We start from the raw sequence: 23,113 nt of genomic DNA on the forward strand, positions 1-23,113 counted from the left end.
CACCCCCACTTCAGGGGGGTACATAAGTCAAATGTTATTTGTTGGTTTCTGTAAGCACTATGGCCCTATAAAATGTTGAAACAAATCGCTCCCTTTACAGTTTCTGACACGTATAGGGAAACTGGTTAGCTCACGTCTGTGTACTTGCACAGACAAATGGCTTTTCAGCCCGCCGAAACAGGCGAAGCCGACTGCCTATTTAAGTCGCACTAAATTTCGTCATTTCGAGTCAGAATTTTTTCGTCTGAGTAGCAGTAGCGTCGACTCACATATGCGCAGTAGTATGGCAAGCTATGCAATGCTTGTTCCCGTTATCTCAGTGAACCAAGATCAGTTTCTGACGCATATGGACAATGCACTGCAAAACGCTGTGCTACTAGCGCAGAACGGAAGCCTGGGTGACAAGGGCCCCAGGCAGTCTACTAGTGTTAGGGGCCTAAAATCTGTCCAATAAGGCAGGCTCGGATTCCGGGAGTTGAAATGGGTCACATGCTTATTTCTAAGAGTAACATTTTATTTTGATTCAATGGTTATTTAGAGTTTTCCCGGGCTTTTTCAGCCGAAGCACACAAACAGCTGCTCTGTTTGCCTGAATTGGCTAGAGTGCTCATTGTACACCCCAAGAGCCCGAACTGGCAAAGTGGGCGTGGTGTCTGTTCACCCTAGGTAGTGGGGAAAGTAGAGAGCAAAATGACTTATGGCCCCCAGGGCCCCCAGGACAATAGACAGGCCCCTTAAAGGGTTGGGGCGAGGAGGGCCCTCTGAGAAATCTGACCATCAGGTCGTGTTTTCCTACCGTCTGGCCAGCTGTAAGTACCAAGCTAAAGTTTTTAAGGGGTACGTTTTTAAGGGGTAAGATTTCAAGTTGTACGTTTTTAAGGGGTACGTTTTTAAGGGGTACGTGGCACTCCGTTAAAGCTGCCGTGTATACTTTGAGCATGGTCGGGGTGCGCCCACGTCCAACAGCTACTGCAGAGATGAGAATGGAAGCGATCTCACAAGACATAGCCGGGCTGAGCACCAGCCAGAAAAAAATTAACATTTTTGTGGATAAAGGCACCTGGTAGAAGGTGCCCTTACCCCAGAGATCATGTTCATGACCTCTCGGGAGAGACGTGAAGGAGAGACGAGAGGCCACAGGTGGTCACAGCCAAATTGAGCCCTCTGCCAGAAAAAGGAGGTCTCTCCTGAGCAGGATTGGCCATGGTGCTGCTGACAGCAGCTGAACTAATCCCAGGAACCATATCTGGTTCTGCCAGGGTGGTGCCAAGAGTAAAACTGAGTATCTGTCCTCCCTGATTCAGTAGATGACCTGAAGGAACAGTGCTAACGGAGGAAAGGCATAAAGGCACAGAGAGGGCCACCTGTGGGCTAATGCGTCCTTTTCCTTCAAGAAGGATATTGGGCTGTGGGTGTTCTCTTTTGATGAAAAAATGCTCCAAATCATGCAGACCGTCTTGGGGTGGAGTCTTCACTCCCCCAGAGGTGGTCTGTTCTGGGACAGAATATCTGCTCCCGTGTTCATGGAGCCTGGCACATTTATCAATCTCACTGAGTAGCGATTGTGTCAGCCAGACATTGGCTCTATCCACAAACCAAAGACTGGCCTGCCGACTACTTGTTTATAGCTATGCTATCATACTGCAATGCTTAATGCTTAAAATGCTCAATAGACAAAACATGATGAATATGGAGAAGTACCTGTTAAATGGGTTTGGAAGTCTTTTTTAAGGCATGCGTTAAAGGTTTAGCCTAATCTGGGCTGTAGCTATTCTCAGCTGATGTATTTTACAGTGTGCCTGAAGGAACACATTGCAACCTTTTGCTGTTCTTTTGCACAACATATCCAGCACTGGGTGTATGTACTAACTAAGGCGTTGTGGGAGTCTCTCATTCCTGTACCATTACACCATTTAGAATTTTATTAATGGTAATCTACAATCAGAGTTACACATGAGGCTCAGTTTACGGGTTTAAAAATGTTTACAGCGAATTGTTTCAACATTTTAAGGGAAGCCTCTGCTGGTCAGGCTGTATTGTATTAGAGAACATGGCAGATTGTAAAGCGTTTAAAATTACCACATATTGACTACACAACAACAAAATACAACAATACACAACAAATGTGAATTGCATATAATTGTCAGAGTTATGTTCCGTTATGTTATGTTTCAGTTCTGTCTTCTTATCTGGTAGTTTGACCCAGTTTCTCAGCTTTTTTGATCATTATTCCGTTCATCTGTTGTCTGATTCATTTTATCATTAGTTCTTGTGTATTTATTTATACTCCCTGTTCGGTTCAGTTCTTTGTCCTGTCTTGGTCAGTGTTGAAGTGTGTTAATCTGTTTCCCTGCCTGTTCCGTGAGTTTTGGATTAAAGACTATTTGCATATTATTATTCTCCTGCGTCATGCGCTTAATTCTGAGCAGCCACCTATGACAATAATGTGCATAAAGCCAGGAACAAATTGTATAACTTCTCATTTTTATGAAGAATTTATAACACAGAACCTATATGTTTTTACAAGAACTCTAAATACTGTCAATTGTGTTTCTCCAGTAACCCCATCATTAGGGACATGATTTGAGGCAATGAGGAATATAATATATAATGAGAAATATATTGAGAAATAATATAAATTAAAGTTACTAAAGTACCAAACGGTACCTTATGGCTCCAGTGTGTTCTTTCAGTGGTTGCAATCTGAGAAACTTTTTTCATTAGGAAAACTCCCCTTATGAAAGTTTAAGTGAGTAACTCTGAGCAGTCACAGTTACACACAACATTAGTTTATGATAAATAAATGACAGCAAGAGACTATTTGTTTTCATTTTATTTGCTTACAAACAGCACCCTTACACCTAAACTGATACAGATAGGCCACTGATGTTAATCACTTAGACATACAGTGAGATAATGTTAATATAATGATTTCTTTTCTTTTTTTTTGTAACATACAATAATTGCACAGATTTAAACTAGTTACACAGTATAGTTGCTAGCCATGCTAGCAATTGCCCCCACAGTGGCTCCCACAGCCCCCACGATGGCTTGACCTGCCAAAGGGATTCCCGCAGCACCTAATGACATTAAAAATAACATGAAAAAAATTGTGTAGCCTATTTGCCCCTTGCATTGTTAAAGTGCAATGATGATAAAAAATAAAAAATCCAGATATTTGGCTCACCAGCAGACTGAAGAACAGCTACCACACTTCCAGCTGCGACCCCTCCTCCGTTCGCCACAGCAGTAGCTGACATCAAAGTGGAGGCAATTGAACCTGCAGCAATTCCACCGGCGGTGAAACCGGCCGCTGTTAGAACAGCAGGAGCTGCAACAATTGCTCCAGCTATTAGGAGAAACACAGTAGTTCAAGTGGATAAAATTCCATTAAAATAATTTATATATTTCACAAAATCAGTTTTTTTTAAAACTCATTTTCTGTGGCTTTATCCGAAATTGCGTACTCTATTGAACAGGCACTTATTTTGAACAAATAGGCCTAGGCCTACTTCACAGCCACTAAAAAGTACATTCTATAGTATGAGTATGAATATGTGTAGTACGAATATAATCTGGACGTACTACATTCACCATGTTGTCAATATGATGTGACCTACACTTTTGATTTTATTTAATGTTAATTTTGACAAAATAACATAAAACAGCAGATAGAAATATAAAATATAAAGGCCTGGGCCACGTTCAAGCTCAAACCGGTGCGCAAAGGTTTGCTAGGGTTTCCGGGTTGAACAACATGTTTCCTGGAAACGGTGTGCAAAGGGGTTTGAGATAGGCCTACGTTTTAGGCTTGTTCGACTTGAGCCGCCGCTGCACAGACCGATCGGTTTATGACATCAAAGTACAGCGAGAGTGATTGAAAAAAGGCTTATTTGAGATAAGCAAAATCTGCGCAGAACCGATCACCGGTGATCAGCGCGAGATGCATGCCGGTTAGAAATGTGTCCGAGTGCGGTCCGCCTTGCTCTGATGTCTTGCTGACTGACGTATGTCAAAAAATTCTCGCGAGCGCAAGGCGGACGTGTCGGATTCTGCAGTCGAGCGCAGTTGCTCTCCACTGACTGCGCTGATAAAAAGCATGATGGGAAACGACTTGCTGACGACACAGCTTAATGCGCATTGGTTTAAACAACAATGATGTATTGTTCTCTTTTAAAATGTTTGATTTTAAAACTCTGATATCATGTTTTTATGTGTATAAATTATGAGCGAATATTCCCAAACTTTCTGACAGTGTGATCTCTATATGGGTTATGTGATGTCATTTTATTAAAAAAAAACCCATACACATATGTCTGTATTAAAGTAAAAATGATGGATAAACACGTATTTGGAATGGAATTAAATAACAAGGCTACGTTGGGTGTCTTGTTCATATTTATTCTCATATAAAAGCAACAGAACTTAAATTACATCCAGGTTATTGGCAACACCGTGCACGTGCGTGAATCCCGCAATATCTTTCTTTGATCTTACAGGTGTCAGATCCACTGCAAAAAGAAGAGATCTGTCCGTCTTGCCTGCACTTTTTTCACTCCTCCCCTCTGTCGCATACATTTCAGGCGAGGCAAGGCGTATCTCAAACAAGCCTACGGTATAGCTTCTCTGCTCATATTTTCTCTTGCGGTATTTTGATGTCATTCGCCGATCTGTCTGTGCAGCGCAGGTTAGGGCTGCTTTCCAGTCCACTTTTAGACACGCACTTGCGAACTTCCGCTATGTTACAGATGACCAAGTTAAAATGTGTTATATTCATCCAAATTTTGTGATCATTCGGCTTCTCTATTTCTGGAATTAATTGTAAGTCTGTTGACCCTGTTCAAAAAGAGCTTTGTGATAGCTTAATCACTGTTGAGGAAGTCTTAAACGCTAACGCACATATTAAGGTTAACAAATCTACTGGGGTTGATGGCCTCACGGCTGAATTTTATAAAACCTTTTCTGATCTTATTGCCCCGTTTCTTAAAGAAGTTTATATGAGAGTAGGCCTATAGAAAATCAATGTCTTCCACCTAGGCTGCTTTAACTCAAGGATTAATTAGCCTACTTTGATTCCAAAACCAAAAAAAGACCCATTGATAGGCTATTAGATAATTGGAGACCAATCTCTCTCTTAAACAATGATTATAAGATCTTTGCCTTAGTCTTTACACATAGGATCAAATCAGTTATGGACCCCCTTATTGATGAGGCTCAATCTGTCTTCCTAAAGAAAATACATATTTCAAATAATATAAGATTAGTCATAGACGTGTTGGACTTTTCACATTTAAGCACTGATAATGGATTTATTCTTTTCTTAGATTTCTATAAAGCCTTCGATACGGTGGAGCATGCTTTTATTTTTAGGTCTTTAATTTGGCTTTGGAGACTTTTTTCTGTAAAGCTATACAAACAATGTAGCCTAGTTTGTAGAAATGTAGAAATATAGCCTAGTTTATAAGAATTTTTTAAGAATTTTACCTGCTGCTGCACCTGTTGCAATAAGCGTTACTAGAGGAGATAGAAAACACAAGTAAACTCATTTATTGATAGCCTAAACATTTAAAATTCTAGTTAGAATAATCAAAATATATACTTACAGGGATCCATCTTAAGTCGACTCTGTTAAAACGAACAAACAGGATCCTCTTGCTTTACACTGATCTCTTAAATGTGAGAGCTTGCTTAAATAGCGTTCTGGGTGTCTCACTTTTCAAGAAAGGAAATCGAAACTAACATCAGAGACAACAAGCTCTGGTCTTCGCTGCAGCCTGTTGCGCCGCTTGCGCGATGACGTAAAGATATAATCTGATACTATAAAGGTACATTGTTGTTGTTGTTGTTGGAAACTGTCTTCATTCATAAGCAAACATTCTCTAACTTGCAGCCTACTTTTTGACATTTCTTAATTGAAAATGACGCATTTCTCAAATCTCTTTGACAGATCCTTGAAATAGGCTATGCCATTTAGGCTATATATTGTAATGCCACTAATGCATGTCTTCGCTGTGTTTGTTTATAGGCTACTGTTATCATTTTTCTTTCTTTTAAATTTGTTTGTGAAACTTTAAATGAAGATTCGATCATTTCATTCCTGTAGAGGTTCTATGTTCTGTCTTTTATGTCTGTTTATTGTTCGATGCATTATAATAAAAAATAAATAAATAAATAAAAAAACTAGAACATTGACAAAAAAACACTTGAACACGCAGGCGCTGTAGTAGGTTTCGATTACCCCATTACAGTTTAAACACGCATGCGCGCGATGACATGACGTACGCTACACAATTTATAGCCTACTGTTTTATAAAATCTGTATGACATAACATCTTTGCTACTTTGTTTGACAGGATATATTAATGGTTAACTAAGAGTTGGTGACACACTAGCTGCAATGCTGCGTGGCCTGTCCGTTTTTATTTCGGTTCCCATGTTAACAGGTTAGAGCTTGCACACTGCCTACGTGACACGCGCGTCTCAGGCGCGTCTTGAGCCGCGCGGAAAACGCATGCATGCTAGAAATTTCAAGACACGCAAGCGTGTTGGAAGCGTTTCCAGGCAAAATAGAATAGGAACAAATGTTTATATGTCATTTTGACACGAATACATATTAATAAATGACATTTTGATGTTTGAAAGTCATAGGTTTTGACATAAATGCCGATATAAATATGATCGATTTTCAAACATTGCACCTTTCATACAGAATGAAATATTCTGTAGCCTATTTTGCCGTCAAAACTGCCGATGTTGTCTTTGCTGCTATACATTTATGTTTAACATGAAGTATAGGCCTTCCACAACTCTCTCCCCATATGTCAAATATATCACCAATGAGGCTTATCATGTGTCACCAGCAGCAGCGCCGCGTCAGACACGTTTCTGGTGTGCAAAGATATAGAAAAAACCACGCAGCCAGTGTGTCGCCGGCCTAATTGTAAAAGTTAAAATTCCTCCATGAAAGCCATAACATGTTTTTCTTCCTACTGACAGCTGCAAAGCTCTCCAAGCATAAAATATTTGAAAGATACGCATTTTGTATTTTATTGGTTTTGTATATTATGACACTGGCCAAGAAAGGAAACTGAAACCAAATCAAACAAACAGAGCAGAACAATAGACAAACATTGAAGGAAGGCAGACTCTATTATATGGGTGGGTCTGATTAATTAGGCTTGCTGTTTGCTCACTGAGGGAGTTATGTCAATTACAAGAACAAGGCTGCCATGTGAGAGAAGTTTGACCAAAGACTGACTTACAAATTGCGGTAACCTATTGTAACCGAGAACATGGGAAGTAAATGGCTATAAAATTCCTACAAACTGGATCCACACAGAAATATACAACAAATGTTTAATTTCCATAAAGCAAGGGAAAAGTACAAATTGAATCCCTCATATTTTTAAGTTGAAATGGCAGGTGCATAAAATGTGTATATATATACTGTAACTAAGTGCTTCCACAAATAGTACATTGTTATCATCAGTTATTATCAGAGGGTCTATTTAAGCATAAGCTCTTGGGTCATCGCCATCTCTTCCCCATCATCATCATCGTCGTCTTCGTCATCAGATGGAGGTGGACTCTTGGAACGAGAAAGCAAATCTGCAGCTCCACCTACAACAGCACCTGCTGCTCCACCCACAGATGCCACGACTGCTGCCGCACCTGCAGACAGCCCAGCAGCACCTGACCAGGGAGAACGTGCAGAGGAGACAATCTTGAAATCACCAAAAGACTGTATACCTATAGGCTAACATGTTCTTCAACATTTTTAGAATGACATGGGGGTCAGGAAATGATGGACATTTTTATGTTTGGGTAAACTATTCCTTTAAAATGGAATATGCACCCATTTCATAGTATGTGGGCCACATGGCCTATTCATTTTGTGATGGATTTTTTAATTAATCAACTAACATTTGTTTTTCTTGCAGGAACGACATTCATATGCTTTTAAATGTTTCCAAGCTCTTTGGGGAAAACTTGTGACTTTGAGTGTGTGTGTGTGTGTGTATAACAGGGGAAGTGAAACAGACAGATGACTAGTTCTCAAACCTTGTGAAAAGTAATCACAAAAACAGAGTTTGCTTGTGCCAGTGACAGAGGGAAAAGGTTGGGGCTTTTGAACCAATTGAACCAATCATATTGAAGGTGACATGTTAGTCACTATAATCTTATTTGTCTCGATTCTATAAAAACTGTTGTATCCGTGTTATCTGGTGGGATTCTCAATGGAATTCGTCTGAGATCCTCCGGCCTTGCTTCTTGGGAGAGATTCCCTGAGAACTGCTCGGAAAGATCTCCCGGCAGTGATTAAAGCATTTAAAGGACATTTGCAGAAGTCTGTTTGTCGATTATTCCTGCGCAGGAAGTGAGCTAGTTTAGGGAAACAAGTTAGTTAGAGTAAGAAACTCGGCCGGTTGTCGACTGAAGATGCACGAGCTAGAGTATAAAGGTATTGGGTGTCGATTTGGAGACGCCCCCAGTTAATAAGATCAATTGGGTGTAGACCAGATAGTTAGGTTTAGGAAAAAAATCGACCACAATTTGAAATAAGGTTTGTTACATTATTATAAAAAAAACCAAGAACGATCTATTTTGATTTCACAGTGACATTTCAGTAGCCTACACTGTAAGAAAAAAAAAAAGTTGCTGTTTGAAATTAAGTACAATCAACAATCATGTTTAAGCAGGGTTCGAAATGACTTAGGACTCTTGGGGGGGTCCCCTAAAATTAAATTATTAAAAATTCTCAACACTACCTTGCTACACTATATACTGCAGGCAAAATTATGTGGACCAATGTTGAAGGTGGGATAATGGTCTTGGGATGTTTTCCATGGTTTGGGCTAGGCCCAGTATTGTAGTGGTGTCTGGAGAAGTGGCTAACAGGTAACCCTCTCTGGAGCAACAAAGTTACAGCACCTTATATAAATCGAATCCCTGACATGACAAAGTGAATAACAGGTCATTCTGTCCTTGAGCAAGGAAGTTAACTCTAAATCCACCAGGTGTACTCATTATGGCAGCACCATGCACCTTCAAGGGGTTTGATCTAATACAAATGGCATTTCTCATCCCTTACGTTACATTAAATGGAATTTGTAAAACAACTGGCCGCTGGATTGAATAATAATGATGTCTGAAAAGACTGTACCTACATTAGATGGTTTACTTTGTTTCAAACCTGAACTACAATCTTTAGGGACACGTTTAAAAAAAACGTAAGATATTCTAACATGACTAAAAGCCACTAAAATGACAATAATCCAATAGTAACCACATTATTCAAAATCAACATGTTAGGTGACCAGGCACATATTTTATTAATTTGCCTTAACTAGTTCTCAAAATTAAAATGAAAAAAATATTACTTAGGAATACCATTTATTATTATACTGTAGTATGAGTGCTAAAACACCCCTTCAAGATATCACAGCTGCTGAATAAATGATATAACCTGTTTATTGTTCACTAGCATCTATTTCTCATCAGTTATCTTGTATCATCACAACATTTCCTCTGAACAAACCAAATCTAGCCGGCGCAAGAATAGGACAGCCGAAACATTCAGCAACAGTATGTTTGCACATTAACATGTCTTTCTGTTTATGAAACCCTTGAATTCTGTGTTGTATTGCTGCTGATTGGATTTTCATAAACAAAGCCATATTCTCTTGAATTTACTGTTATTGTACACAAACACAATGGATACTGATGGGCGTGCATGTTCATGTAGTGGGATTTGCTCAAAAACTCACTCACTTTGTAATTTATCAGGCAGAGAACTGTAATGACACTTCAGTTAATAATATAGTCAGAAACATTTTCCTTTTTGTGTTTGTTTATTTTTTAGCGATATTTTGTGGCATTGTAATCGATAACGAGTCGAGTCACCTTTTTTATATAGCACTTTATACAATACAGAGTATTTAAAAAGCAGTTTTACGTTGATAACAGAAAAAATGCATTTCAGCTGAGGTAGCCTAGATATGTTGTCATCATAGACAGTATTGCCTTGTCATACGTTGAGGTAGATTTGTAGGTGTTGCCATTTCCAGTGCCGGACAAACGTAGCCTACTCTTCTAATCATTACACTGGGTATCTAGTTAATGCAACTTTTGATATAGCAACTCGAACTCTTAATATTTTACTATAAGCAATTATGGAGATATAAACATAATCAAAGCACTTACAGGATTTTCATTCAGGATTTCACTCTTTGTGAGGTTTCGTTTTGCCGCGTTCGGCTCCTATTTTTTTACAGTCTATGGTTCTATGGCAAGCCATTTTAACATTTAAAAGCTAGACTGGATATGTGTTGCAGATATCTGTAATTCAGTTTTGCCTAGTCAAAAAGAACATTTCAGATATCCGCAACTACATTCTTCCTATCCATAACTGTAATTTCAGATATCCACAAAGACATTCTTCCTAGGACAAATGACATCACTTTTGCCATTCATTTGTATGGGGTTTATCATTACAGATATCTACAATTCAGTTGCAGATATCCACTATGTGAATTACGGATATCTGCAACTGAATTGTAGATATCTGTAATTCTAGTTTGAGATATCTTCAATTAGATTCTGACTAGTCATAACTCCAGTTCAAGATATCTTTAATTCACCTCAATTCAAGATATCTACATGTTCCTTTTCAGATATCTTAAATTAAGTTTTGACTAGGCGAAATTACATTGTAGATATCTGTAACTGGAGTTATGACTAGTCAAAATGGCGTTGTAGATATCTCAAACTGGAGTTAGGGATAGTCATAATTTAATTGTGGATATCTATTATCAAGTTAAAGATATCTTGAAATTAATTTTGATTAGAGATATCTGAAATTTGAGATATCTGTAACTTTTATTCTGCCTAGTCAAAATGTAATTACAGATATCTTGAATTAGAGTTTTGACTAGGCCAAATGACGTTGCAGATATCTGTATGCATGCATCACACTTTAGGCGGGAGCAGAGCGTGTTGTTCAAATCATCAAATCACATAGCACCTGTTAACTGTTAACTTTAATTAGCACTGATCAGCACCATGTCGGAGCAACCAGAGTTTTAATCGTCTTTTTTAATGCTGTTAGATACGGTTTCAAACTGAAAAAATAAAATAAAAAATAAGAACTAATCTGAACTAAGAACTTTGTTTCTCATCTAAGGAAGTTAATGTTATTGTACTTTCAAGAATAGCATGCATGTAAGCATCTTTATTAAAGTGAATTAGTGTGAATCTTTTTCACGCATAAATCTTACGGCAACAACAACCTTTTAAGCATGAACATAAACATAGCATTGTAAAAATTATTTGATTTTTTTTGTATATAATATATTTTTTTTATGGTGTTTTTTTCGATTACAGCCAAGGCCATGACTGCTTCTTTCTTCTTCCATTCATAGAATTAAGGAAATTAACCCACTTTTTCTTTGATTATGGCGGAGAGGGGAAATGGATATGTAAAATAGAGCAACGTCATGCACAATAATTTGCACTAGTCATAATGACGTTTGAGATATCTTTAACTTTCATTCTGCCTAGTCAAAACTGAATTACAGATATCTGCAATTGTCATTTAAGATGTGTGACGAGTTGAATGTCATTTTCAATGACATCATTGCAGATATCTGTAATTCAGTTTTGCCTAGTTAAAACTGAATTACAGATATCTCTATCTGTCGTTTCGACTAGTCACAATTATGTTACAGATATCTTGAATGACAATTCCAACTATCCAAAATGTAATTACGACTAGTCAGAAAGACATTGTTGATATCTATCGGATAGTCAAAATTAGCTTTTAAATGTTAAAATGGCTTGCCATAATGGTTCAGCTACAGTAGCCTACGTGTCTGCGGGAGCACCACAACATGACGCTGCATAGGAACTCACTCGGCTAATAGCTGCCCTGATTGCTGCTGCCTCGCGCTAGGAAATAAATTAATTACTGTTATAAATATAAAACGTCACTAAAGACCTATAATTTTCACAATCATTTTTAATGTTAAAATATATTTGGCGGGGACCCCCCAAAATCCAAAAATAAATTCTTATGGAGACCCCCCCCCCCCCCAGACCCCCCTCATTTCGAACCCTGTGTTTAAGTAATTTCAACTTAAATGACATTAACCTGACTTTAAAAAATTTGTTGAATCTTGTATAAAAATATATGAAAATTGCTTAACTTATTTTGATAAGTTAAAGCAAATGTAAAAACATATCCCCATAACTTATTGTTTTATTATTTTCTTATTACTTTAAAGTGCATTTATTATAAATCATTTATACTTAAAGTATTTTATGTGCCCTGTTAATCTTTAATCAAAATAGGTTCTCCTCCCTCTTGCAGAGACATCTCTTCTCTAATGACATGCTTACTGGCGGGAGAGCTGGACAACCTGTCACTCACATGACATCACAGCAATAGCAAACCACAACCATCCCACCACTCCCAACATTTTTTCTTGTTCAAAAAGCCATTTCATCTAGATATACGTCACAATATGGAAGAAAAGACTATCGCAACTTCCTTTAAACTTTTAATAAAAAAATACCTGCTGACTGAAGGAGCGCAATCAAACTCCCCGCAGCCACTCCTCCCCCATTGGCGATGGCTGCTGATGACATCATGCTGGCAGCCAGAGAACCCCCTGCTATACCAGCAGAGGTGAACCCAGCCACGGTGAGCGCCACCGGAGCCAATACAACTGCACCAACTAATGGACATAAACAGCACTAACTATCTTCTGTAGGCTACAACTGATACAAGTTCATTTGAAGAAACAACCCTCAGAACAACTTTACCTGCCCCAGTTGCGACCCCAATTATGGTGAAGAGTCCTGAAAAAGAATAAACCTGATGAAATCACTGCAGAATTTATTTATAACAGTCTGTAGGCGAGCCATTCCACCGAAAGGGTGACATTTCTGTCCCCAGGACATTATACAGTGAGGAAAATAAGTATTTGAACACCCTGCTATTTTGCAAGTTCTCCCACTTGGAGTCCAGAATCCAGAAATCACAATATATGATTTTTTAACTATTTATTTGTATGATACAGCTGCAAATAAGTATTTGAACACCTGTCTATCAGCTAGAATTCTGACCCTCAAAGACCTGTTAGTCTGCCTTTAAAATGTCCACCTCCACTCCATTTATTATCCTAAATTAGATGCACCCTTTTGAGGTCGTTAGCTGCATAAAGAGACCTGTCCACCCCATACAATCAGTAAGAATCCAACTACTAACATGGCCAAGACCAAAGAGCTGTCCAAAGACACTAGAGACAAAATTGTACACCTCCACAAGGCTGGAAAGGGCTACGGGGAAATTGCCAAGCAGCTTGGTGAAAAAAGGTCCACTGTTGGAGCAATCATTAGAAAATGGAAGAAGCTAAACATGACTGTCAATCTCCCTCGGACTGGGGCTCCATGCAAGATCTCACCTCGTGGGGTCTCAATGATCCTAAGAAAGGTGAGAAATCAGCCCAGAACTACACGGGAGGAGCTGGTCAATGACCTGAAAAGAGCTGGGACCACCGTTTCCAAGGTTACTGTTGGTAATACACTAAGGGCCCGTCCACACGGAGACGCGTTTCGCTGTATACGTATACATTTTTTATCGTATTGGCGTTTCGTCCACACGGATCCGGCGTTTTGGGAGACTGAAACCGCTATTTTTTTAAACCGGGTCCCAAAGTGGATAAATCTGAAAACGACACCCTTGCGGTTTCGTGTGTACAGCCAATCCGTATATTTTGTGAAACGATGATGTCATCACATCACGTGTCGTCTGTGTCACGAGTAACAGCAACAACAATAATGGCGGACTTATATGATTGTATTCGTGCTGCAGAAGCTACTAAGCCTACTAGCTTTATTACAGCAAAATCTATTGCTTCTCTGCAACTGTGGTGAGCAAAAAGCGATAATCTTTGTCTTCTTCTTGGTTCGTATACAGCGCGCAAGGTTATGCGCATGCTCAAAGTCTTCTTCTCCGTGTATAGTGTATCTCTGTGGCAGAATTACAGCGCCCCATACTGGTCTGGCATATATACTACACCGTTTTCAGTCGGTTTCAGTGGTTTCGTGTGTACGCAGATATTTCTTGAGACGACGCCGTGTTTACGGAATTTTTTTTTAGAACGAGGAAAAAAAAAGATCGGATCGGGAACGCACCGGCTTCGTGTGGACGTGGCCTAAGACGTCATGGTTTGAAATCATGCATGGCACGGAAGGTTCCCCTGCTTAAACCAGCACATGTCAAGGCCCGTCTTAAGTTTGCCAATGTCCATTTGGATGATCCAGAGGAGTCATGGGAGAAAGTCATGTGGTCAGATGAGACCAAAATAGAACTTTTTGGTCATAATTCCACTAAACGTGTTTGGAGGAAGAAGAATGATGAGTACCATCCCAAGAACACCATCCCTACTGTGAAGCATGGGGGCGGTAGCATCATGCTTTGGGGGTGTTTTTCTGCACATGGGACAGGGCGACTGCACTGTATTAAGGAGAGGATGACCGGGGCCATGTATTGCGAGATTTTGGGGAACAACCTCCTTCCCTCAGTTAGAGCATTGAAGATGGGTCGAGGCTGGGTCTTCCAACATGACAATGACCTGAAGCACACAGCCAGGATAACCAAGGAGTGGCTCTGTAAGAAGCATATCAAGGTTCTGGCGTGGCCTAGCCAGTCTCCAGACCTAAACCCAATAGAGAATCTTTGGAGGGAGCTCAAACTCTGTGTTTCTCAGCGACAGCCCAGAAACCTGACTGATCTAGAGAAGATCTGTGTGGAGGAGTGGGCCAAAATCCCTCCTGCAGTGTGTGCAAACCTGGTGAAAAACTACAGGAAACGTTTGACCTCTGTAATCGCAAACAAAGGCTACTGTACCAAATATTAACATTGATTTTCTCAGGTGTTCAAATACTTATTTGCAGCTGTATCATACAAATAAATAGTTAAAAAATCATACATTGTGATTTCTGGATTTTTTTTTTTTTAGATTATGTCTCTCACAGTGGACATGCACCTACGATGACAATTTCAGACCCCTCCATGATGGGAGAACTTGCAAAATAGCAGGGTGTTCAAATACTTATTTTCCTCACTATATGTATAAAATTGCATGAAAATTAACTCTAAAATACATTTTATTATTAAGCAAAATGTCCTGCACATTAAGCTAACTACAAATTTAAAATGTATAATTAAAAACATAAATAAAAACTACAAAGAACACACACACACACACACAAAAAAAAAGAAGCATTTTCTGCATGTCCTCACTCTCGATCTCTAAACTTACCATGAAATATAATGATTAAAATCTTTCAGAAACCTTTTTTTTTGCATTGTTGTGTGACTTTATATCCTATCCAATCTATGCTTTAAAATGTCTTTTTTTTTCATGAGAAAAAAATATTTTATCTAATATTTTAGATAAAATACACATATTAGTCGTGTCCCCGGGTATTCACACAGTCCAAGTGTTCATTCCTGTTACTATTTTTTACATGTAACACGCATCCATCTTCTGCTTAGAAACCTTGAAAAAAAAAAATGAATCAAGTTGCCTGAGATTGACCAATGCACATTTCGAATAGTTAAATATGTGTAGTATTAGATTAAATGTTGAAAAAATATAAAAATAAAATTTAATTTTGAAGAGTTACAACACGCAAATGTCACCCATTCGCTGGAATGGCCCAGGCCTACATGCCCTAAATTATTTTGGAATTCTTAAATGTTCAATTCAATTACCTACTACCTGACAAATAGGCCTAATGAATTTGAATAAGATTAGAGAGATAGGCTACTAAAAGTCTAACAGCAACTTTTTGCTGATGTATCAAGCAAAACAGAGGAAGAATGTCGGTGTCAGTTATTTTGTAACAATCCATTTGGGGAAATCTTATTTTAATTGTTCTTATTTCCTTAAAACGGATAGTTCCGGTTCTCGATTGATTCTTTCTAAACATGCATGCACATAAAACAAAATACAATAGACTAAAGTCCATTCCTTGATTCTGATTGGTTGAGTCGCGATCGAAGCCGTTTCCTATACAATTACAAATGTGCATGGGCAAAATATGAAAATATAGACTAGCCAAATATTAAACTACGGCTTCTTATATAGAATATTTGAAAAGTAGCTAAACAATATATCGTCTACTTTTCAAATATTAACGCTGATCACGCATTAAACCTATTTTACAACGATTTTGCAGTCTAGCCTAAGTAGGCCTACTTTATGCATAAGAACACATTTCTCCTCTACAATCTCAAATAGCCTAGGTTTAAGAACAACAAATATCTAAATATCACGATTTTATTTTCTGATTGAACATTTATGTTGTTAATTTTTAATTGTTACGCCATCAGGGGAGCGCGGGGCACAACGTAACACGGGGGTAGTTGTAACACACTTGTTTTAAATAGTTCCATACATGCTAGCATGACGAAACTTGGTGTATTTACTAGTTGCTATATCAACACTATAGAGAAAAAATTGCGCCAAAATTATTTGGAAGATATCCATAGACATTTATTAAACCATAGCAAAAGTAAATTTCTTACTTAAGTAAATGTTTCATCTCAGATTGACAAATCTGATATTATTTCAATCTCCAATATGTTATTTAACAGTTGAGATAGTTCTTTAATACTTCGCTAACCAGCAGAAGACACTAGCCGGGTTTAAATCCCAGTTGTGCAGGCGGGGCATGTTGTCACACTGCGTTACAATGTGACCCTGTTAGAAATATGCTATTATATTCTATACTTTTATTAATTCTATTGAGAAAACATGAGAATAAAGACTGAGAGTCAATGTTCAGAAATGACTAATTATTTATTTGTTTTGAACTATGTTGTATAGCTGTGTTTTCCTGTGTTCGTAGTCAAAATTCAAAAATTTGTTTATATTTAATTATTAAAAAATGCCATTATTTTATATGAAAAAGTTAATAATTGTATTTTATTGAGAAAATATTTTAGTTTGTCTTTTTTTTATTAGATCAGATAACAGTTTAAGCTGTCATGTTACAATGTGCCCCACCTATGGGGCATTGTCACATTTCACTTCCATTCTTTTGGGGTATATCAAGAAAAAGTATATACTGTATTAATAAAACAAAACCCCATAATTGTACTAGACATGTTTGAAATTAATGTGGGGAAAAATAAATACTCTGAGTCTGAACCATAAGTAGATTTACACAAACTGAGTGAGAAAGTCAAAAAGCGTTACTTTGTGCCCCGCTCTCCCCTGCATTTGAACATTACCGATTATCCTATTTCTAATTGAATGTCCTGCAAAAGGAGTTCATACCTCCTGCATTTTACACTTGCATAACATCTCATATTCATAAAAAAGCAAATGTTTGGGCTACTTACCGCGCTTCATGATTTAGAAGATTGTAGCACAGGAGTTTGTTACTTGGTCGCACTACTGCTATGGCTATACTGCAGACGGAATGACGTAAGGAAACTGAAACTGCTTGCTTGGAATCACGTTTAGATGTGGTGGTGAGTTTCAATTTCTAAACTCCCCTTCAGCGCTTGCGCAACCTCAAGACGACGAAATACCAGTAGTATTACTTATATAGCACATTCAGACATCCCAACCTGCCAAAAGTCATTTCAGGGAGGTGCTATAAGACACATTCGCCAGACTACAGGAAAGTGTCTCTTATAAGAGTAAAACATAATGACAGTCTTGCACGCTGTACAGTAACAGTGACCTCAGCATTGCCCATTGCGGGTTAAATGATTGTAAAATACATGTTGAGGTGAGTTTTGTTTAAATGCTTTTTTCTTTTCTTTTTTTCTGTAATTTCAAAGACGTTCAGTTATTGTGCTTTTGAATTTTATGCCATCTATGTATCTTCCTTTTATGTTTTTATCACCTTTTATGCCTAATATCCGTTGGTGTAGCTATGTATTGAAAATGGGTAAAATTCAACAATTTGAACATGGAGCCACATTATATCTATTAATGGGAAGATTACAAAAGAAAAGTTTATTAAGAATGAGAATATAGTAGGATATCAAGATATCTTTATTAGGCTACTTTTAGAGTTACAGGCACACAAACTTTTTATGGCACTCAGTAATGTTCAATTGTGTTGATAGAAAAAAAAAGAAGATACATTTCAACATTATTTGTTCTACAGAAAATGTGTACTAATTTACTCATGGAGCCACATTAACATTCCTATTTATTGGGACTTAAAATTAACCATATTCGGCCTTAAAAAATAAGAAACCAAAATAAAAGTTTGTTAAGAATTAGAATCTAAAAGGATATTAAGATATTTTTAATATGAGTTGCAGGCGTGCAAAGTTTGGGCAAAAAACAAAAGTAGTGCTTATTCCCATTTTTAAAATGTCACCGTTGGCATTGCTATAATGAAACAAAGATGGCTAAAGTCATTTTAACCCCCCTGTAATCTGACTCCCAATCTCAGGTGAAAATGGTCAGTTTGACCCATTTTACAAAACTTTAAATTACTCAGTATATACACATCCATCACATGTAGCCTAATATTTTGGTTTCTTCTTCATTTACGTTTGTCTTTCTTAAAAATATATATATTTTTAACAAAATCAAAAATTTGAGATGGGAAAGTTTCTGAAATTTGGTTGATTTTTCCACGAAATGACCAAAATGTATTTGTCTGAGACCCTCCGGATTTTATGGAAGATAAATTTCACCACAGAAAAAAAAAACACACATCATAATTATAATCAAAATTCTGATTTAACAAGTCATAAATATGAAATAAGAATAATGGTCCGAATTATGACAATCAGTCAAAATTATCACGTGAAAGTCATAATATGATATTAAATTCGAAATTATTATTTTAAAGTATGACTTAGATTAAATACCCATTAATATAGACTGAGCCACATTTACCCAACAAAAGCCATCAATTGTTTGTTGTGGTAGTGTGATCTGGCCTTAAATATGAATTTCAGAATACCTGCACTATACTTTCATTATAGTCACATGTGACAGGAAGTCACAGCAAAGCCATAGAACCACCATTTTTGGTGCAAAGAACCTCTTAGTGAAAAGTTCTTAAAAGAAGCATTATTATTAGTGTGAAGAACATTTTAATAATCTGAAGAACCTTTTTCCACTGTAGAGAACCTTCTGTGAAAAAGTTCCTGGAAGGTTCTTCATGGAACCACAGATGCCAGTAAAGAACTATTTGTTTGTACTGTACCCTTCTGGTCAACTTCAAAACTTTGCATTGACACTTAAATTTCTCCATGATTAATAACATGTTTTTGTTACATTATTCCTAAGTCACTTTGGGTAATAATAAATCATTTTTATAATTTATAAATTTAAATTTTTTAAATTTAAATAATTTTACAATACACTTAAAATCATGCAAAAATACAGATATTTTCCACATTGATGTATAAGGAGGACAGGAATTTAATATTTTGATTCATTTTAAATAGTACATTTATACATTCTATGAGAAACCATACCGAATGTTGTTAATTCTGAACTCAATGACAGGATGTAAAAGTGCTTTTAGTAAAGTAAATTTAAACATACTATATCCTGCATAAGAACACACAATTACATATACACACAGAGGCTGCTTCCAAACACCTTTCATGGAATGTCAGTTTTTTCTGCTGCTTCGCAAGATGCTCAATTTAGTTGGTATTTTTTCAACATTATAATTGCAAAGCTGCACTGACTATTGCTGCGTCCCAATTCAGAGGCTGCATCCTTTGAAGGCCAAATGCAGCCTCCAAATGTGTCCTTTGTTTCCTGTGAAAACAAAGTGATGGAAACATAGCTCCAGTTTCTAGGCGACAAGAACAGTCCTCCGTAGGCTAGACCGCAGCCTTTGAAGGATGCAGCCCTTGAATTGGGACGATCAGAAGCTCAATGGACATTTCTTATCTCCTCATCCTCTTCAGCAAACCAACAGCTCCTCCAAACAGACCCCCTGCAGCGCCACCTACAGACGCCACACCAGCGGTTGCAGCTGCAGACAGCCCTGCAGCACCTGAGAGAGAGAACAAAACTCCTATGACATCAATAACCGAAACCGCCTTGCAATGACGCATAAAACGGGTGTAGTAGCTTCCAATCTTGTAATTACAATACAAAAACATTCCATGTATATTAATACATAAATCAGTTTAGCTAATCATTTTCAATACAGGTTTGTTAAATTGGTTTTCTCTTATTAATGCTTTTATAGTCTTATTTAAGGTTTAGCAAACACCAGAAAACAACTCCCTTTGAACTTCCAGTAAAAAAAATACCTGCAGACTGGAGCAGTGCGACCAAACTCCCCGCAGCCACTCCTCCCCCGCTGGCGGCTGCAGCTGATGACATCATGCCAGCTCCCACCGAACCGGCCGCGATCCCGGCGGCGGTGAACCCAGCCATGGAGAGCGCAAGCGGGGTCAAGGCAACGGCACCAGCTTATCAACGTGAAAATACATAGAGAAAAAAAATAATAATTTATTGTTCTAACAAGCATTATCTATATGAACCCTGGTGATTTTGTTTTTAAACCGGTCTAGAATGCTACTTACCGGCCCCAGCTGTAACCCCAATGACGGTGGCAGCTAAAACATTAATATATAACGTAAAGGATTAAAAAACAAACGACGCAACACAGAGGTAGCCTACATTTGTTTTGTGTCGTTTATGAATACGTGTTACTCACCGTTCGGAAACCACATGCTTTCGAAAAGTTTACTTTAGGCCTACTTTAAACTACACCGTGACAACAGCAGAATGATTTCACACACACACTTTGAAGACCCCACGAAACGGAACATAAATAAATGTAGCCTTCTTCTTCTTCTTGGTGTTTTATGGCAGTGGGCATCCAAAAAGTTGCATTACTGCCACTTGCTGTCTATCAGCTTGTACTACTTCTACTTCTTGTAAATTAAAGTGGTTTTGTGCTTTTGGATTTTTAAAAAAATTGTAAATTACACTTTTAAAGTAAAACGGCTCAGGAACTTTTACTTAAATCGGACTCAATAGGGTTCTTTATACCATACAATATTTTTTTTTTAAATATTGTTCTATTCAACTGTTCTATTCTATTCTATCTATTCTGTTGTGTACATAACTTTTCCCCACATATATTACAGTTAACCGGAAATCTCTTTATTTACATAGTTGGAAGGATACATGAATTTACTTTCTATCTGACCTTTTAGATCAGTCAGCTAAGTTTCATTCTTATGAAAAATTTATGAATTAATGGTAGGCCTAATTTCCTATTAAATATAGAGAATATTATTCTGTGATATAAAAGCCATTTCCACAGGTCTATTGACGTTAATGAAGCCTTTTCTGGTTATAATTGTGAAATAACATCCAAAGATGTTATTAGGCTACATATTTTGAATCAAAATATGCTTCTGTTAATTGTGTGATGAACCTTATCTGATCTTATTTGGTTTCATATTCACAAATGTAAAATAAATAATTATAAACCTTGTCTGAAGGTCTTTATGGCTGACTTTCATTTGAGTCTCTCCAATGTATTGATAACAAAAAATGTAGAGATACAATCGTATTCGCTAAAGAGTTGAAGCCTCTTGAAATTTTTAATTTTATATGCTGTCTTCTTTCTTTAAGTAATAATCAATGATTTATTTGTTTATTTTCCAATATTATTGTACATTTGCCTAATGTTTTCTTCTTTCTTTTCTTTTTCTTTATGTATTGTAAAACCAATCTTTTTAGTTACCATCTTTTTTGGATGTCATGTTATAGTTGTAAATGTTGAATATTTGTCAAAAAAAAAGAGAAGCCTTATTAAAAGCGTATTACTGCCATCCATAGGTCAAAGTTTGTATGCATGTATGAATATCTATGATGAATATCTTTTTTTTTTTTAAATACATTTTTATTGATTTTAAAGAATTACAACTACAGTCAAGGGGGGTAAAAAAAAGAGACAAATATATAAAGAAACAGTGACAAACTTAAAAGTTAAACAAAAATGTGAAAATGCTCACAGATTGAAACACACTTTGCAGCTTTCTTATTTTATAAAAACAAAGGCTTATTTCCTCCAAATTTACATTTATTAATACTACATTTAGCTAAAAGAAGTAGCAGGTTAATTAAGTAACATACCTTATGATAAGAGAAAAAAACCAATAACACATTTTTAAAGCAGTTGAAAGCTGGGCATGATATGAGGAACAGAGATCTGACCAAAACCAAACTGAATGAGGACAACTCCAAAATAAAGGCTAAAATGTTTCATCATGTAGACCACAAAATGTATCAATATCACAATTAAATGGGTAATATTTATAAACGAGTTTAAGTGAAATTTCTTTGATTTTGTTTGTGATTAAATATTTATGAGGAAGTTTCCAGATTTTATTCCACGTATGAATATCTAATGAGACATCTACATATACATATCTATACACATCTATGAGTAAAAAGCACATCTGAATGGAAATGACTAGAGCTAAAGCAGAAACTTAGAGCACGTACTAATATTGTACTGCTTATGAAAATGAAAGGGTATTTCTGTTGGAAAAAATGGAGAGAAATGGGTATAGGAAAACACTGCTGAATAATGGCTTGAATCATCATAAAACATATAATGCATTAATGAGATACTTAAGAAAGGTAGATCTGTTTAATAGGATTTAGGATTTTATTTCTTTATTTAGTCCTACATTTATTGTGGTCCTATTTATAGAGAGCCTAAGTCCCTCCCCTCTGCTTCCGGCTCATGGGACCTTATTTCGGAAAAAATATGTATGGTAGTCAATGGCGAGTGACAACTTATCTTTTTATTCCGTCTGAACTGTGCCCTGAATTACACATATGATGTTTGTCAATTTAAAAGATAATTATGAAAGTCAAGAAAGTCACAGTTTGTCATAAAACAGAAGAGTAACATTTAGTTTTATGTGAAAATCGCTCAATGAACTACATCTCTCGTCTCGCACTATGTACGTCACAAGATCCGTTGCTCGTATGTGTGCAGTCTGGTACAAAACACTCAGGCATGACGGCGTAACGTTACGATTATAACGTAAGACTATAGAAAAAATGACAGA

General features: G+C 37.1%; 2 protein-coding genes across 2 annotated transcripts; both read right to left on the reverse strand.

The window, feature by feature from the left end:
• Positions 1-2,815: 2,815 nt before the first annotated feature.
• On the reverse strand, positions 2,816-5,793 carry LOC311279927 (uncharacterized protein). The gene is made up of 4 exons (XM_084391748.1): positions 5,604-5,793; positions 5,485-5,514; positions 3,188-3,349; positions 2,816-3,080 (listed from the first exon to the last, which is right to left on the reverse strand). Exons 1-4 carry the CDS (start codon positions 5,611-5,613, stop codon positions 2,983-2,985), a joined length of 300 nt encoding a protein of 99 aa, XP_084247874.1. The 5' UTR covers positions 5,614-5,793; the 3' UTR covers positions 2,816-2,982.
• Positions 5,794-7,342: 1,549 nt separating this feature from the next.
• LOC311280216 (interferon alpha-inducible protein 27-like protein 2B) lies at positions 7,343-20,883 on the reverse strand. Its single transcript, XM_084392190.1, has 8 exons — positions 20,734-20,883; positions 20,600-20,632; positions 20,324-20,485; positions 19,955-20,061; positions 19,748-19,820; positions 12,823-12,858; positions 12,573-12,734; positions 7,343-7,692 (listed from the first exon to the last, which is right to left on the reverse strand). The coding sequence occupies exons 1-8, from the start codon at positions 20,747-20,749 to the stop codon at positions 7,505-7,507; spliced, it is 777 nt and encodes a 258-aa protein (XP_084248316.1). The 5' UTR covers positions 20,750-20,883; the 3' UTR covers positions 7,343-7,504.
• Positions 20,884-23,113: the final 2,230 nt, after the last annotated feature.

Source organism: Rutilus rutilus, assembly GCF_951802725.1.
Source record: "Rutilus rutilus genome assembly, chromosome: 20".
NCBI lineage: Eukaryota > Metazoa > Chordata > Actinopteri > Cypriniformes > Leuciscidae > Rutilus > Rutilus rutilus.

Bases quoted from the DNA above. Each gene is read 5' to 3' on its own strand.
- LOC311279927 (XM_084391748.1), bottom strand. The intron at 3,350-5,484 runs GTAAAATTCTTA...TTCTCCTAATAG, and splicing joins TGCAACAGGTGCAGCAGCAG to CTGGAGCAATTGTTGCAGCT. The intron at 3,081-3,187 runs GTGAGCCAAATA...TAATGTCATTAG, and splicing joins AGCTGTTCTTCAGTCTGCTG to GTGCTGCGGGAATCCCTTTG.
- LOC311280216 (XM_084392190.1), bottom strand. The intron at 20,486-20,599 runs GTAAGTAGCATT...CACGTTGATAAG, and splicing joins TGGGGTTACAGCTGGGGCCG to CTGGTGCCGTTGCCTTGACC. The intron at 20,062-20,323 runs GTATTTTTTTTA...TCTCTCTCTCAG, and splicing joins CGCACTGCTCCAGTCTGCAG to GTGCTGCAGGGCTGTCTGCA.